This window comes from Sceloporus undulatus, chromosome 1, assembly GCF_019175285.1.
Source record: "Sceloporus undulatus isolate JIND9_A2432 ecotype Alabama chromosome 1, SceUnd_v1.1, whole genome shotgun sequence".
NCBI lineage: Eukaryota > Metazoa > Chordata > Lepidosauria > Squamata > Phrynosomatidae > Sceloporus > Sceloporus undulatus.
This window is the reverse complement of record NC_056522.1, coordinates 94,130,810-94,147,923: the sequence shown is the minus strand read 5'-3', so window position 1 is coordinate 94,147,923 and position 17,114 is coordinate 94,130,810. Positions and strand designations below refer to the sequence as shown.

The window sequence follows — 17,114 nt, the reverse complement described above, 5'->3', positions numbered from 1 at the left end:
TCTAGACAAAGGGTAATCAAAGGAAACTGTTTGAAGTGTATTTCACATCCTAACCAAATGTTTTGATCTAACCCAAATGTTTCTGCCAAAATATAAACATATACAACAAACATATAAGGCAATTAGACATATAAAACATTCTCAATCTACACATTAAAAAATATAAAAAGATTTGTATATGTCAAGATTACCTTCAGATATCTCCTATTCTTTTTTCCATTTTCTTTTTTCCCTAATTTCAAACCATTCCTAATTTCTTCCTTTCTCCTTCTCTCTATTTCTCTCTAAACCTATCTGTTCTACTATATCTTCCCCCTACTTTTTCCAATTAATCCATTCTCCCTTTCTTTCTTTAAACCACCTACTAACCTCTTTCCTTCTCTCTCTCTCTCTCTCTCTCTCCCAACCTTCTCTCAACAGTGTGATGCGGCAGCTAACAAGGCCAATGCAATTTTAGGCTGCATCAATAGAAGTATAGTGTCTAGACCAGGGGTAGGCAACCTGCGGCCCGCGGGCCGGATGCGGCCCGGCAAGGCCTTGGGACCGGCCCCAGCCCAGTCCTGCCGCCGATTGCTGCCGGGGCCTTTGGCCTCTCGCGCGCAGGGGCAAGGGGGGCAATTGTCCATAGAAGCCTCAGAAACATGCATTTATATTAACATTTTTTGAAAAATCAGCAAATTTTTTCGCGTGTCCTCCACCTTTTTTAAAAAAGTGTCCACCATTTTAAAATTTTGTCCTACATTTGTCCCGGTTTATTTATTTATTTAAAAATTTTAAAAATTATTTAATTATTTATTTTTTTTTGTTTCGGCCCCCCAGTTGTCTGAGGGACAGCAACCCGGCCCCCGGCTCAAAAAGGTTGCCTACCCCTGGTCTAGATCAAGGGAAGTAATAGTGCCACTCTATTCTGCCTTGGTCAGGCCCCACCTGGAATACTGTGTCCAGTTCTGGGCACCACAATTCAAAAAGACATTGAGAAACTGGAGCCATGTGTCCAAAGGAGGGCGACTAAAATGGTGAAAGGTCTGGAAACCATGCCCTATGAGGAACGACTTAGGGAGCTGGGGGTGTTTAGCCTGGAAAAGAGAAGATTAAGAGGTGATGTGATAGCCCCGTTTAAATATTTTAAGGGATGTCATATTCATGAGGGAGCAAGCTTGTTTTCTGCTGCTCCAGAGAACAGGACCCGGAACCATGGATGCAAGCTACAGGAAAAGAGATTCCACCTCAACATTAGGAGGAACTTCCTGACAGTAAGGGCTGTCCGACAGTGGAACACACTTCCTAGGAGTGTAGTGGAATCTCCTTCCTTAGAGGTCATTAAACAGAGGCTGGATGGCCATCTCATCTGTCGGGGATGCTTTGATTGTGATTTCCTGCATGGCAAGGGGTTGGACTGGGGGTTCTTGGGGTCCGGACCCCCCCTTCCATTAGAAAAATGAATGGTGTGTGCTGCTCTTTTTACTGACAATGACTATATTTCTCAGTCTCAAAACATAGTCAGCTTTCCATGGCTTGTGCAGCTGCAGTCAGGTTCAACACAGATTGCAGACGGATATGGCATGTGGAATATTGGTTTTTGATGTACATCTGACAGTTAGAAATACTTCAAAACCAAATTAATGGATTTCTAAAATGTCTTTGCTCAAATAATGTGCCTCAGTGCAAATGAAATTCTGATAAAGGGCCTAGGCTATTGCTCTCCCACACTTCTCCCCCCCCCCCCAATCAACATAGATATAATGGTCACATTTGAACATTCATCCAATAAACTCTTCCCTTCCCTCCCCAATGTATGCCAGATTCAGTACAGTAAACCAGACTTGTGGCTGTTGTTATTGTTGTTATTTTCCTGGTTTGTTAACCAAGATTAAGCCAGATTTCCACAGTTGTATATAACTGTGGAAATCTGGCTTAATCTTGGCAAACCAGGAAAATAAGTGACAGGCAGATGAGAGAGGTAGGGGATGAATATATTTTAACATTGTTCCTAAACACACTAAATGGAGCAATATTTATTTGACAACCCAATAAAACAGCTAACTTGCTCATGAACTGCCCTTGTCTCTGAGAACACCCTTGCAACTAAAGCATTAAATCATGATTATTATTTTTAATTGTCTTGTTTTTGAGCAACTTTGCCATTGGATGGGAAGTTCTGGGCAAAATTGTTCTGAAACTCAACAAACTATATACATTGCTAAAAAGTATAACAAAAGAAAATGAGAATGTTGAAATTTTCAGTTGGATGTGGCTCATTTGAACATTGGGTGTGGTGCACTTGGTCTCAAGGCCAACTGATTGAAAACAAATGGTTTAATCTATTCCAGTCTATGTGAACTAGAAAACTACTACCAAATTGTTGCAATCTTTTCAGTGTGTCTGTAAAGACATGTTTTAGTGCTACCATATGGTCACAGACATAGCAGGACAGTAAGGCTGGAGGATGTCAGTGCACTGTGAAGAGAATGGCAGTATACTCTTAAGAGTCTACTGGAAAATTACTAGATGTTCCTATCTGTAAAAAGACACATAAATCAATATCATTCGTGTTCTGTTTGGCAACTGATAACATTATACTGTTAAGTATTCAATTCTTGTGTTTCTGGCACTGCATGATTTAAATGTGAGACCACAAAAGACAGCATTAGTTGTTATTCAAATAGTTCAGGAAACTGTGAAGCAACATGCCCGAGACAAGGGACATCAGTGGCATTTCATTCACTTAAATCCAATGGTTCCAGGGAGTTTTAGGGTAGGTCTGGACTCAGTGACTTCTGAAGGCTAGAACTCAGTGGGGAGTCTTAGGTTTTTTGTTGTTCAAGTCATTTCCAATTTATGGCAAACCTAAGGTGAAACTATGATGGGATTTTCTTGGCAATTTATCCAGAGGAGGCTTGCCATTATCTTCCACTGAAACTGAGAGACTGTGACATGTGTTGAGGTCCACCAAGTGAGTTTCCATGGCTGAGCAAGGATCTGAACCCATACCTCATAGAGGCCTAGTCCTGTACAGTACTCCAAACACTACACCACACTTGCTCTTTCTCACATATTTCTCACCTAGTATGATGGCAGATAGTGTTATTTTTTTTTTAAAAAAAGTGGGATTGTTACATAGCCCAGAAATTTGGTGGTTTTCAAGTCAACATACAAGAATTGTATTGAAATAATTTTACTCTGAAGAATGAATATCAGCACTTCTTGTGTTATGTATTTTCTACACTCTGCCCAAATTCTTGGAATTGGAAAACTCTCCTGTTACCATTTTGTGTCCAGTGTTGATACTCTCCCAGCTCATAAAGACATCTTGCAGCTTTTCCTGCAACTGAGTGCATTGTCAAAGCAACTCTGCCCACTACCTGAGCATTTAGATTTGTCCTGATTATTTACAGGCAGCTAACAGTCATAAGACTGAGCATACAACTCAACCAGCATGTTCTCAGCTCCTCCAAGTTAACTAACTGCAGTCTAATCCTCTTCCTTAGCCACCTCAGTTTGCTATGCTCAACTGGAAGTCTCTTTCCTCTTTGCTTAAGTGCATGAAACCTTAACTGCCATTTTGCAGTTGTAATGATGTTTTTATTTTAGTCAATATGCATTTTTTATTATTATTTGTAAGAAGCAAATAATATATGTTGTTCTTCCCTGCCCTAACCAAACTGCTACTCTTTGCTTGCTAAGTAGGATATGTCCCACCTAAAACTGCACATGTCATTTATAATGCTTATTAAAAAGGTTGCTTATTAATCACAATATTACTATAGCAATACAGCAAGTTCTGTGATGTAACAGACTCCATTCTCTCATCACACAGAAAATACTAACGCCACCCAGTATGTAATGTGTGTATACTGGATGTGGTATACCACATGGTGGGGGGAGGGGTTGGCAGTTTTTCCTCCAGTTTTACCAGAGGTTGTTGTTGTTTTTGTTGTTGTGTGCCTTCAAGTCATTTCTGATTTATGGTGACCCTAACGTGAAACCATCATGGGATTTTCTTGGGAAATTTCTTCAAAGGAGTTTGCCATTGCTATCCCATGAGACTGAAAGAGTGTGAATTGCCCAGGGTCACCCAGGGGGTGTCATAGCCAAGCAGGAATCTGAACTCTGTTCTCCAGTAGGGGTTGCTTATATCTTCCATGTTATTGGGACACTGAATCTGCACTAGACTTAAATTTGAACTTTAAAGGTGATATTCAAAGTGCTGAACCAAACCTCCAAAGTAGGCTCCACCCCTTGAATACCTTCTTTAAAGTCTGCATAAAACCCTGAGCATATTCATCATTCCTCTGACAAGGGAGTGACCAGTTGCTTTTGAACAGAGGTAGAAGTAGAGCAGAGAGTTAGACATGCTATACAAAGCTGTTCCTCTTCCAAGCTTTCGTCAGCTCTTGGTGAAAAAAAATCTGTTTCCAACATTTTATGACAAAACAAAGACCCTATTGCAAAGTAAACATAATTAAGCAGAACAAGTCTTAGATCAAATAGAATGCATTGACATAGGATAAGGAAAGGTATCTGATTATTAATGCTGAGTTTTCCTGGTAGAACGTAGTGTTCTTGTTTCAGAAGTCTTGGCTTTGCTTATACTTGATTGTCAGTTTAATCCTGTAGGTTTTTTTAAATCTAGTCATCAGATATTTCAGTATTCTGCAATAATCCCTTTCTTTCCAGTGGCTAGATTGCAGTGCAAAAGGTGCTCTATTTATTTTTACAGAAGGAACTACTCCATTCCTGGTGTAAAATAAACCCATGTTTTCTGAATGAAAACAGCTATGAGAGCAAGAGCACCTTGAAGTTCTTTGTCCCTGTTTAATGAAAGTGGGTGGGAACTATCACACAGCCAAAAGTGACAGCATAGTGGGATGCTTCCATCACTATTGCACAGTTGGATGAAGATTATCAGATGAAGTCATGTGACGTCACCATAATTCCGTCATTATCCTGAGAATAAAGAATAATTCTAGTGCCACTTTTCAGTCCTGTGAATGATTTATTTGTGGAATAATGATGGAATTATGGTGATGTCACATGATGTCATCTGATAATCTTCATGCAATTGCATGATACTGTCGGGAGTATCCCGCTATGCTCCTGTCACTTTTGGCTATGTGAAAAAGTCCTAAGTCCACCATATGTAACACACCTGTTCAACACATGTGACTCAAGTGAGAGAAGTAATGTTGTCAACCTGAACTACCCAAAGAAAAAGACTGTTTAAACCCTTCTTACTGCTCTTCATAGATTTTCTCAGTTTGTGAAATTGGGTGTGGTTGAAAAGGTCTTGAAGGAGGCAACAAATGGCTGTCAATAGGATTTTCCCCATGCTATGAACAGTGTAAACCAACATGGAATAGACATGGTATTACCAATTCTAAAAAATCATCTCTCAAAATTATATCTGACAGCTGATGGCTAAAATGAGTCCCACAATTCTGATGCTGTTTACAAAGAGCTAAGGACACAGATTTATTGTAGGATGGTGTTGACACCCAGAAGTTTGAAAACTTGTTATACCGTGAGAACTCAACTTTAGACTAAAGCAGTAAAGATGTGTGCAAGCCATTGTCATCCTGAAACTGATTACTGGGGACAATTATTAACTCCTTTCATTTCTTGATCTAATATCCAGTGCAGTTTTGGAGACACAAAAGCCCTCTGTCAGGAGTTAGGAAACATAAAATTTTTGTCTGTCTGCAAACATACTTTTATTGTAGTTTTTTGTGGGTTTTTCGGGCTATATGGCCATGTTCTAGAAGAGTTTCTTCCTGACATTTCACGAGCATCTGTGGCTGGCATCTTCAGAGAATGCTTGCCTGGAAAGGACTTGGGTATATATATTGTGTGACTTGGAAAGGCAGGAGTGATTTGTATGTGTATTGTTTTGTTGCTAACTTTTATTGTGCATGTGGCCTCACTACCTAGAAGCAGGAGGGAGACGATCCAGATACTTACTGCTGTTGCTGTGTGTGTTGGTGAAATATTTTGTTTATAAATTAAATTTGTATTTGTACTTGATATTTGGGGCTTGGTTATGTCATTGTAATTTGTGAACAATTTTGTTTTGTCAAATTGGTGCCTTTTGTCTGTTTTACACTACAGGTAAGTGGCTTGTATCATTTTGATATTTGTTTTAACGATGAACAAAATTATAGCTGGCATGCTGTTCAGAAGTTATGATATCAAAGGCTGGACTGCTGGAGATTCACACTTACGATCATGAATGACCAAACATGACCCTCCCCTCAAAAAGCCTACCTGCAGAACCTAGCACTGTCATGACCAAAGTGCTTCTGATGCACTGGAGAACAGAGCAGCAAAAGATGCCAGAGAATACCTTGGAACAAGCAATTACAATTGGACCATGAGGGATCTCGCCAACTGCCTGTTGTCCATGACTGGGAGCATGCTGCAGACATCATCTCCTGGTACTCTGTTCTCCAGTGCCCCAAAAATATTTTTGTTGTGGTGCTGGCAGTCTGTGAAAGTAGGTTGGGTGGGCAATCCCAGCCATAACTATGATGATAGAATTAATTATAATTACAATGATGATTCAAATTTGTAAACACAGGAGATTATCACACCCAGGAATCCCGGCGGGAGAGACGTGGGATCTAAAAGACAAAAACAGATATTATTGCATTTACCTGTGTCCAGACTGTAGGCAGCCCGTATCTACTTGGGCAGCCCATCTGCAGCCTGGACATCCGCCTCAGCTTTTTCAAGAAGAGGAATATATCATTTTTGAAAAAGCTGCGGGAGAAATCCGGGTTGCAGGCGGGCTGCCCAAATGGATATGGGCTGCCAACAGCCTGGACATGGGTAAATGCAATAACATCTGTTTTCGTCTTTTAGATCCTGTGTCTCTCTGCCGGGATTCCTGGGTGCGGTAATCTCCTATGTTTACAAATTTAACAACAGCTACTTATAGGAGTCCTCAGACACAAGTAACTTTTTAAAATTAACTTCCCAAGCTTTGATTGCTAGTAGAGCTTTTTAAAAAGGAAATGTATTTTTTATGGCAATGAGTAGCCAAAAAGGGGATATTATGTTCTGATACAGAACAAGACCTGCTTTTGAGCTTCCTATTCAGTTGGCCTTCATTGTAGAAAAACAACAGGAGTAAGGACACTTCTCAGCAGTGCTAGTCTTTATATTCTATATATGCACTGAAAGAGAGAAAGCAGCAGGTTTATTCTTCAGCTTTAGTGACTGTAGATCCCCAAATATTTAAATACTTCAATTGTACAGTAAGTGTTTTACTTTTTCAACAGAAACAGGAGGGGGAAGTTCATTGCCAGGAAAGTATTTATTTCATCTCATTATGTCTTCAAAGGAGAACGTATGATATAGAAATCATATCTTGGGAACATCTTGTCTTATTTTCAGGCAAATGAGCACACAAGTACCCCCTGGCTATTACAATATTCATGCCCCATTTACTCTTACAGCAAAGCGCTTTCTAGGAAAGAATGTTAAACCAGAGTTCACATCATGTGCCAAAATGCTAGAGGCAGAATGTTTGTCACCCTATATGAAATGCAAAGTTCTTCTTTCAATTTGGAATAATATCTTCATATTTGCGGTGTAGCACAAAAATGACACCTGAAAGACATATTATTCCCGTTTCTCTCTTCTCAGGAAACACATAGAGAGAGAGTTAACAAACCTCCTCTGAACAAATCTTATCAAGAAAACCCCATGATCGAGTTGTTTTTAGGGTTGTCATAAATCAGAAATGAAGGCACACAACAGCAACAACAGCAAAATAACTTAAATAACTTAAGGGGAGGAACCTGTCCTTCTTAAAGTGGTTGAACAAACTGCCAGGAAGTATTGTGAACCCTGAATAATACTATCTTCTTTCTTCCAGCTGTCCATCTCAGTGCCATGTTCTGACATTCTGTAGTGAGTCCCAACAGCATCCCAATGCTGGAACAGCACAGGCCCAGTGCTGGTAGAAAAAAATATAAAACCTGGTCTGTTCCTTGCTCAGTTTCCTTATTCTGATTATGTGTTTAAAGGAAACTTTACTTTCATTTAAGCCAGGGGCTGGCAATACTGACTAGAGGTGTAGGAAAGAAGAGAAAGAAAAAAGGGGAAAAAATCTGAAGGGTCACTGTTGTCCACCCCAATTTAAACTGATAATGTGAGGATTATCCCTGGTGAATGGACAGTGGAATCAAAAATGTCTACTGGAGGGGAAGCAAAAAATATTTTATAGTACTTGTGGATCCTGCCTAATTAGTTGTGGAAAGGTTGTTGGAGGCAGTAGACCAAAATTGCTGAGAGCCAAGAGAACACTTCTATGCCAACTTAAAATCCTTACAAAGAGAACAGATGACGAAGACAGAAGCTACAATGAAAAGTGGTACATTGGGTTAATGATGGCCCTGTGGGCTGCAACAAACTAGCAAGACACACAGTAGGCATTAATTTTCTCAACAGACATATACAATGGTGCCGATGCTTTACCATGAGCGTGCTGCATGGATTCCAAGTGAATGTGCAAACATGTAAGGGTTTTTGAGATTTAGCTTCTGTGAAACAGAGACAGTGAAAAATAGCTGCTTTTCCTCATTTTATCACCTTTCCTCCTCAGACTCTCTGTAAATCTTGTTTCTCAGTGTGAAATATGGCAGAGCTGCTTGCTGCAGCAAGTAGCTGTTCATTTCAGTTCACAGCTATTAGTTAGAAATAACACAGGGGTTGCATTGCAAGATGAATTTGGAAGTTTTGAAACCATGTAATTCTTTTGCCCATTACAGGTTCCAGTTAGCATGGGCTTTGAAAAAGGAATTCAACAGAATAGAAATTATTCCTATGATACTCAGTATATCCAGCAAATCTGGACATTCTGTGCCTTAACCCCCATGACTAATATTTCTATTTTATTTTACCAGTGTAGTATAATGGTTTGTGTGTTGCTGGGTTATGACTATGAAAACCTGCTGAGTGATGGAAACCTACTGGGTGACCATGGGCAAATCACACTCTCTCAGCCTCTCCTCCCTCTGAACAAATCTTGGCAGGAAAACCCTGTGATAGGTTTGCCTTAGGATCACCACAAGTCAGAAATGACTTGAAGGCACATAGCTACTAAATGAAAAGAGGTATCATAAAGCAAATTAAAGGGAACCCTAAGAGCATCAGATCCCATCTGATCTTGGAAGCTCAGCAGGATCAGCCCTGGTTAGTACTTGGATGGGAGACCACCAACAAATACTAGGTGCTGTAGGCTGAGTATTCCTTACCTAAGAAAGCCCTATGTGAAATTCATGCCTCGACAGGCAACGTCAGGGCACATAAACAGCAAGTAGCAGGGCAGCTCAAGAGACTTAACTGAGCTTCTGATCAAATTGCCAGGGTGGGGAATGTGCAGCCTTTCACATGTTTTGAAGAGCAACAGCCATCAGATGTAGGCAGCATAGCCAATGGTGACAGGTAATGGGAATTGAATGACTCCAAGATAGTCACAGGTGCCTGGTACGATCCATCTTTCTGAGTACGATCCTCTTTCTAGGTAGGAAAGATAAAGTCATATCTCAAACACCTTGTAATTTAAAAACAATATTTGATTACCAATTGGGGGCCTGATCTCTACTGTCTTTTTCAGACAACAATTCAAATATTCCCATTCCTTGCAGTAAAAATACTATGATATTAAATTAAGTATGATAAATTGGTGCTGTGTCATGATACCCTAAATCCACTCTCTACTCTGCTTGACTGTAGAGATGGCCTTGCTATCAGGATTCAGCTTTCCTGAGGGTTTCCAGAAAGAGCCTTGACAGAACTGCCACTGCTATCCACTGTTTTAAAAAGCAATTGAAAGTCTACCAATCTAGGAGATAGCAGGCTTGCAGCCATGTGTTTTATGAATGGATCACTGCATCTGGTATGCTGTAGAATATTGTTTTCATTCCTCTTAACCCCTTTGTTCTAAGGGTCAGGATATCCTGGTGCTAACTACTACTGGAAAACCATATAATTGCAACAACAATGGTATAATACTTAAGAGCTTTATTTTTCATAGAGCTTCAGCATTAAATTACTTCATAAATCAAGAATATTTTCAAGACACAATTTAATAACAGAACACATTAATGAACATTTGAAAAACTCTTAATAATTCAGCCATCGTCTCTTTGAGATGGAACCACTAAGGTTGCTTGGACAGTGGGGGTATCATGCTGCTGCTTCTGATGATTTTGGCACCAGTAGGGCAAACTTGTATGGTCTGTTTTTTGAAACCTGAGGATGTTAACATTCAATGCACTCTGTTTTTCGTCTTTCCTCTATGAATGAAGATCCTGTTTATTTCCTAGTATATTTTTCTTTCTAGAACAGGACAATATGTTTAATTTTAGCCCAGAAAAAAATAAAAATTAAATCTTGGGAGAGTGAAATTAACATCCAAATTAAATTAATCTCATGATTTTCCCCTAAAAGGCAGTAATAATTGGTGGGGGAGTGTGAGAGAAAGAGAAAGTACTGGTATGGTTTTATTTGCTTTTTTCAGAATGCTGAAAGTGGTATTTACACTCATTCCATTTTTAACTCTAGCAAACAGGTTCTACAGGCATTTCTATGGTTTTAAAACCTGCTTTGTATAGTTTTAAGACCTTATTCACTCTTTAAGTCATCTGTGTATACACCCAGAGATGAATTCCTCTCCGCATGGGGCTTGGAAATTTATTTCGTGGATTACAAATCCCATGATCCAGTTGTAGTCCAACAATGTAATTTTTTTAAAACTCTGCTCCCTGATGAGTTTTATGCAACCTTATTAACTGTGAAGCAGCAAAGGTAGAGAGACGGTTTGTTGCCTAAAATTAACCAAGGACCTTATCATACTAGAACAGAACAGGATTTAAATTAGAATCAAATTAGGAAAAACCTGAAAATGCGGGAAGTTTTTCACACAACGTTACTGCCAAAATGAAATAGTGTGAAGATAGGGACAAAAACAGCAACTTTTTACTTTTGGGAAGTTCTGAAAGTAAAAAGCTGCCGTTTTTGTCCCTTTTGCCTTCGCGTTATCTTCATGTTATTTCATTTTGGCACTAATGTCATGTGAAAAACTTCCTGCATTTGCGTGTTTTTTCTGATTTAATTCTAATTTAACTCCCATTTCTGTTTGGGATTTCATGAGTGTGATACAGTCCTAAGTGATCTTATCAGAGAATTAAACCTTAGAAGAGTCTCTTTGGGTCCCAAAGATGGAGAAAGGCAGGATATAAATTAAAACAACCAATTTAAATAAATAAAGCACTGCTGGATCAGACATTCTGTTCATGTATGGGCTATGCTCCAAAAGAAATCCATCAACAAAACATGAACACAACTAGACCATCTCACATTCCCTGGCAACTAATACATAGAAGTATACTGTCTCTAATACTTAAGGTGCCGTATAGTCATCCTGCCTAGTGTCCACTGATGGCCCCATTCCCTATGACTTTTATCAATTCCCCTATTAAAGTCCCATTGACAGCCATAACAACATCTTTTGGCAGTGAATTCCACAGTTTAACTATGAATTGTATTAAGAAGTGCTTTCTGTTATCTTTCCTAAATCTCCTACCATTTAAATAAAATAAATAAACTTAATAAACTTTTTATTTGTATCCCGCTCCTTCCCAAGATCAGGGCGGCTTACAGCAATAAGTAAAACAATTCATACAATACAATAATAAAATTAAAAAATTACATATACATTATACAAAAAATAAAATTAAACAGACTAAAAGCCCCCATTAGCCCATCCTCTTTGCCACAGGAGAGGAGGGAGGCCCACAGGATTTTAAGCCTGCTGGAATAGAAAGGTCTTTAGATCCTTTCTGAATTGGGCCAGGGAGGTAGCCGAGCGGAGCTCAGTGGGCAGCGTGTTCCAAAGGGCCGAGGTGGTGATGGAGAATGTCCTCCTCATGGTGGAGGTGAGCCTGGCCCCAGGCACCTTCAGTAATTGCTGCCCAGATGTTCTGAGGGTGCGGGATGGAATATACGGGGAGAGGCGGTCCTTCAGGTATCCTGGGCCCAAGCCATTTAGGGCTTTATAGGTGATCACCAACGCCTTATATTGGGCCCAGAAGCGAATAGGCAGCCAGTGAAGATCTTTCAACACCGGTGTTATATGGCTGGCCCTGGAGATTTAGCTTCAGTGGATGCCTCAGGGTCTAATATTAGAGCCTGAGGCTGCTGCCACAGTGCAGAATTAATGCAGTTTGACACAGCTTTAACTGTCATGACTCCATCCTATGGAATCCTGAGATCTGTAGTTTCTTGTGGCACCAGAGCTGTCTCACAAAGCTACATATCCCAGAATTCCATAGAACTGAGCAATGACAGGTAATGCAATGTCAACCTGCATTAATTCAACAGTGTAGATGCAGCCTGAGAGCGATTATTATGAAAGACAAAGAAAACCTTGGCCATAATGTGGCAGACCTGAATCAAGCTGCTGGTTAAGTTTGGGAAAGTTCCTTTTTTGGACTATAAATCACAGAGTTCCCCAGCCAACAAGTTTTGTTTAGTGACCCATCTGTTTCAAGGGGAGAACCAGACACATTCTGATGGGCATATTTTCCTTAAAACTATACAAAATATTTTTGGGCTTGTTATTCCCTCAGGCCTTTAAATGTGCCAAATTTCACTTGCCAGATAATGGGAAATGAAAAGGAATAGGAGGAACTGCAACAAATTAATGACTCCCAAATTGCTAATGAAACAAATGTAATTCTAAGAAATGAGTAATGAAACACATGGAACTCTTCATAACAAAAACAAATGGAAGAGGAAATGAAACTTTTTTGAAAATGTTTTTTGAAAAATAAAAAGTGGACATGTCAGTCCAGATTCAGCTATTTAACCATCTTCCTTTATATTTGCTGACTGTTGTTTCCTCTAGCAGCCTCTGCTGAGTTAGTACTGGATCTGTTTTGTCTTCTTCCTAGAACAAAGGCAGGGAAGCTTTGGTCTTCTACATGTTTTGGCCTCAACACTTATCAACTCCACCCAGAATGGGATTGCAGGAGCTGTAGGCCAGAACATCTGGATTGTGAAAAGTGCCCACTGGTGTTCTAAAGAAATGATGTTGTTATGGGTTGGAACAGCAGTGGGAAAAGAGTAACAAGAGGATTTCAGAAAAATGCCCCAGCCTCATGAAACAGTCTCACAGAAGTTAATAGAAGCTGATTTAAATTCCATTTATTTCAACGGAATGCTATGGCAATACATTTTTTTTTCTTAGAACAGTACTATGGTACTCTTGTGAACATAATTATTAATATATTCTATTTATTTATGTATTTTATTTCTGTCCTGCCTTTATCCCTATGCAGGCTCCAAGGTGGCCTACAGCATTTTAAAAACAGGGTACAGTTTAAACACTATTTATACCAAAGTTTTAAAAGAATTAAACAGCAATTCAATTAAAAGCAGAAGGTTAAAACAATATAACAACACAGATCATAATAAAAAGATTTTTAAAAAGCAACCCCGGTACAAATACTTTCTGTTACATAGATTTTAAACCAAATATTAGTAGTTTTATATGCATATTTAATATTTTATTTGTTGTGAACATTGGTCTTCTGTCTTATAAATGGAACATGTGGAAGGCACTTTATCAAAAGCTGCTTTGCGTGCCATGCAGTAGAAAGAGAGTTCTGTGGCACCAAACTTAACAGATCAGAGGACTAGCCTGGTTTACAGAGACCACTTTGTGGAATGTGTTCCACAAAAGCTTCATGCCACAATATTTTCTTCAGTATTATTTAACACACCACTGGATTATTGGATTATTTTTCTCCACTACTTTCTTTGCTTTAGCCAGTGCATTAACATAACTACTCTTCTAAAATGAAGTGAAAAAGATGAATAGAAATGAATGATTTAAGAGCTAGAAGGTGCTTTGTACATTAAAATGGAATAAATGGTGTATGTTTTTTATAATAAAGATGTAGTCATTCTGTTAGTGAAAACACCCAAAATGATGTATTATCTTTCTGTGGGTGACACAAATGTCCACAGGGCAGAGAGGAGGTCTGCTTTGGTTTTGTCTTTGAATGTGAATAATGAGAATCTCTTTGAGTTCTTTCATTAATCTTCTAGCCCACCCAATAGATGTCCTTACATGAACTCACTTCTTCACTCAGGTGAAGAGAACAGTGAGAGTACCAGCCTTTTTAATGTTCTTTTAAATGAACTCACAGTAGAATTGAGAAAGAGTGAAATTTCTACAGCTTGTTCTTTCACATATCAGTCAACTGAGGAACCTTTTCCCTCTCCCTCCTTACCTCCTCAGCAGTGATCCTTTAAAAAATATTTCCCTTTTTAAAATGGAATTTTAGATTCCAAACAAATCCAGAGGTGTTTGTTAGATATAATACCACCACCTCTGGATCTTACTGCTTTCCTGATTCATTTCATTCACAGTTCATTCTGGAATGTGAAGCAATGTTATTTCCTGTCCAGCTGGAGGGCAGCTGAGGTTACAAAAGTGACTTGATGAATAGGCTGCACTTCAGATTTGCTGAGACTGAGAGCCGAACAACTGGGAAGAGGAAAATGGGCTGAGGAGGGGGCCCCTTACATTTCTTTGCACATAAATTCAAATGCAAGCTGTTTAATATCCGCATCGTAACATAGTCATTAGCTGAATGAGGAAAATGGTATTAAGAGCTGTTACCCAGAATTAGGTAAATGTAAGTCATTTTTGTGGCTCTCTTCCATCATCATCATCATCATCATCATCACCATCACCAGAATGTCTGGAAAATGAAAACAACTGGGAGCAATCCCTAATGGATTGACAAAACATCTGAATGAAATGGCCCTAGAGAGGATCCATCACAACAACATTTAAAAAAGTGAACTGCTTGGAACATGTCATATTATCTGATGATAGTATACTGATTTCTAGTTAGTTGGTTAGAATCCGAATCATTGATGGTTCAAAACTCCAGTTGATAATTCTGATAAACTGTGGAACCAATATAGGCATTGGTTGGCCCTGTGTTCAATACCAGCAGTTGTTCACATTATTTTGCCTGATTGTCATAGGAATGGTATATAAAAACTAATAGAAGTTTGAAATGCTTGGGACCAGAAATGTTTCTGTTGTTTTTTTTTAATTTTATTTTGGAGTACCTGTATTTGCATATATGTACAGAATGAGATACTTTCATTTACGTTTCATATACACCTTGTTCACATAGCCTGAAGGTAATTTTATACAATATTATATATAGTTTTGTGCATAAAGCAATGTCTGTGTGCACTGAACCATCAGAAAGCAAATGTGTCACTCTCTCAGCTGCCCATGAAAAATGTTTTGGGTTTTGAAGTATTTCAGATTTCGGAATTCCGAGTAACCTGTACGCCAGTACTTTTGCGTTTAAGTGGTGGCCTTAGCCAAGAGGGTTAAAAATTAAAAGAAAAGAAATTTCCTCCTCCTTCTCTTCTTCTGGTTTAAGTCACAGCCTGGGATTAATCAAGTGCAGTTCACTTGAAACCTTGAAGAGGAGGAGGGAAGAGGGAGTGGGAAGAGTATTTACATGTGTGTGAGAAAGAACAGTTTCAGAACACTCACGACTAGGAGGCTTTGAGAGGTACATTTCTCCACGGAGTTTGTCAATTTAATATCAGAAGTCATAAGGCTGCTGTAAGCTTAAACAAGAAGAAACCTCCTCCATAAGCCAGAACAATGATGTGTGTCACTTTTATTCTTCCTGGAGTCTGAGGAGTTTTCCTCTCCAGCCGTGGCAGCAGTCTTGTTGAGGATGCCTGTTCTGAATAGGTTTCTCAGCCTGTCAGACATGGGTAGGCGGTGGGGAACTGAGGAAGAGCTGGTGTCCTTCTCCACAGGCAGCCCTCCCATTTGTCAGAGGGGGACCCTCGCCTGGGAGTTACCCAAGATGTTCAGAATGGTAAAACTCATTTGGAAATCAAAAAGTGAGCTCCGAGGGACAAAGCAGAGAAGCCTTCTGGAAAGTGACAGTAGTCCCAATAATTTTCCAGGTAAATTTAAAATTTGTCATTTGTGTGGGTGCATTTCTAAGCAGCTTGAAAAGCAAACAAGCTGCACATTAAATAATATATTGCTTGAACCAATGAAGTATGGGTATGGATACTTTTTTGTGTGTGAGACAAAGCAGTCTTTGATATTTAGGAGTTGTAACGTTTATCAACATGTTTATTTCCTTTTTAAATTGGAAGCAGCATTCTCTCTCTGAAATGTCAATCATTCATGAAGCATCAAACCATCTTTCATGCATCATTAAATTGCAAAAGTATAATGACTTTCCTGAGAGTAAACTTCACAGAAGTCAATGAAAGTTTATTGTGAGCAGGCCTGTGTGGGATTCGTGCTATTAATGATTATACTAAGAAAAAATATTCTAAGTTTGAGATAATATTTTCTGGACCATCAAGTATGGTCTATCTTGACTTCTGTATATGCCAAAGTTTTCAATGTGAGGATGTAGTGAAGTCCTGATAACTGTTTGGCAGCTTTGAAAGTCTGATACTTTTCCAATCCCCTTACAAGATGTTCTGTCAAAGCAGCACATAAGTGAGAGGGGAAATGACTTTAAACATTAAAAGCATAGTGCAGTTTTAATTAAATATAAATTAAGTCTGCCAACCTCAATAAGAGAGAGATAAGTACATGTTTCTCTTTCTACTGCTGAAATCAGGAGGAGTTAAAAGTGCTTAATTCTGTCTGGGTAGTATTACTTGTTTTACTACTTATTCGTAAATACTAAAGGAGTATGGTGATCTGAAAGTCAAAATAAATAACTTGGACCTCAGAATAAAATGCTTTCTGGTTTGGGGTTTTGTTCCATTTTTCTGGAACAATTTGGGTTCTTGTACATTTCAAAACCACCTCTGAGTATTCTTTCCTTAAGAAAGACCGATGAAATTCATAGGGCCGCCATAAGTTGACAGGTGCCTTGAAGGCATGTACACACTTTTTTTTGTAAACATGTTGAATGTGTGCAAAGGAATCTTGTATCACCTTTGAGACTAATTAAAAGCTGGTAGCATGAACTTCCATAGACTTGAATCTACTTCTTCAGATGTTATATGTGATTTCCCACCTGTGT

At 39.0% G+C, this 17,114-nt stretch overlaps 1 protein-coding gene across 5 annotated transcripts in view; it reads left to right on the top strand.

The window, feature by feature from the left end:
- Nucleotides 1-17,114, top strand: part of PDE7B (phosphodiesterase 7B) — a 264,361-nt gene that overhangs the window by 138,653 nt on the left and 108,594 nt on the right. The window contains exon 1 of one of the 5 annotated variants that reach the window (XM_042445795.1): nt 15,607-16,026. The exons of the other annotated variants lie outside the window; for them this stretch is intronic. Within the exon in view, the coding sequence (XP_042301729.1) occupies nt 15,789-16,026 (238 nt within the window). The 5' untranslated portion in view covers nt 15,607-15,788. Of the gene's footprint in view, nt 1-15,606; nt 16,027-17,114 lie in introns of those variants that run through there. 5 annotated transcript variants of the gene reach the window in all.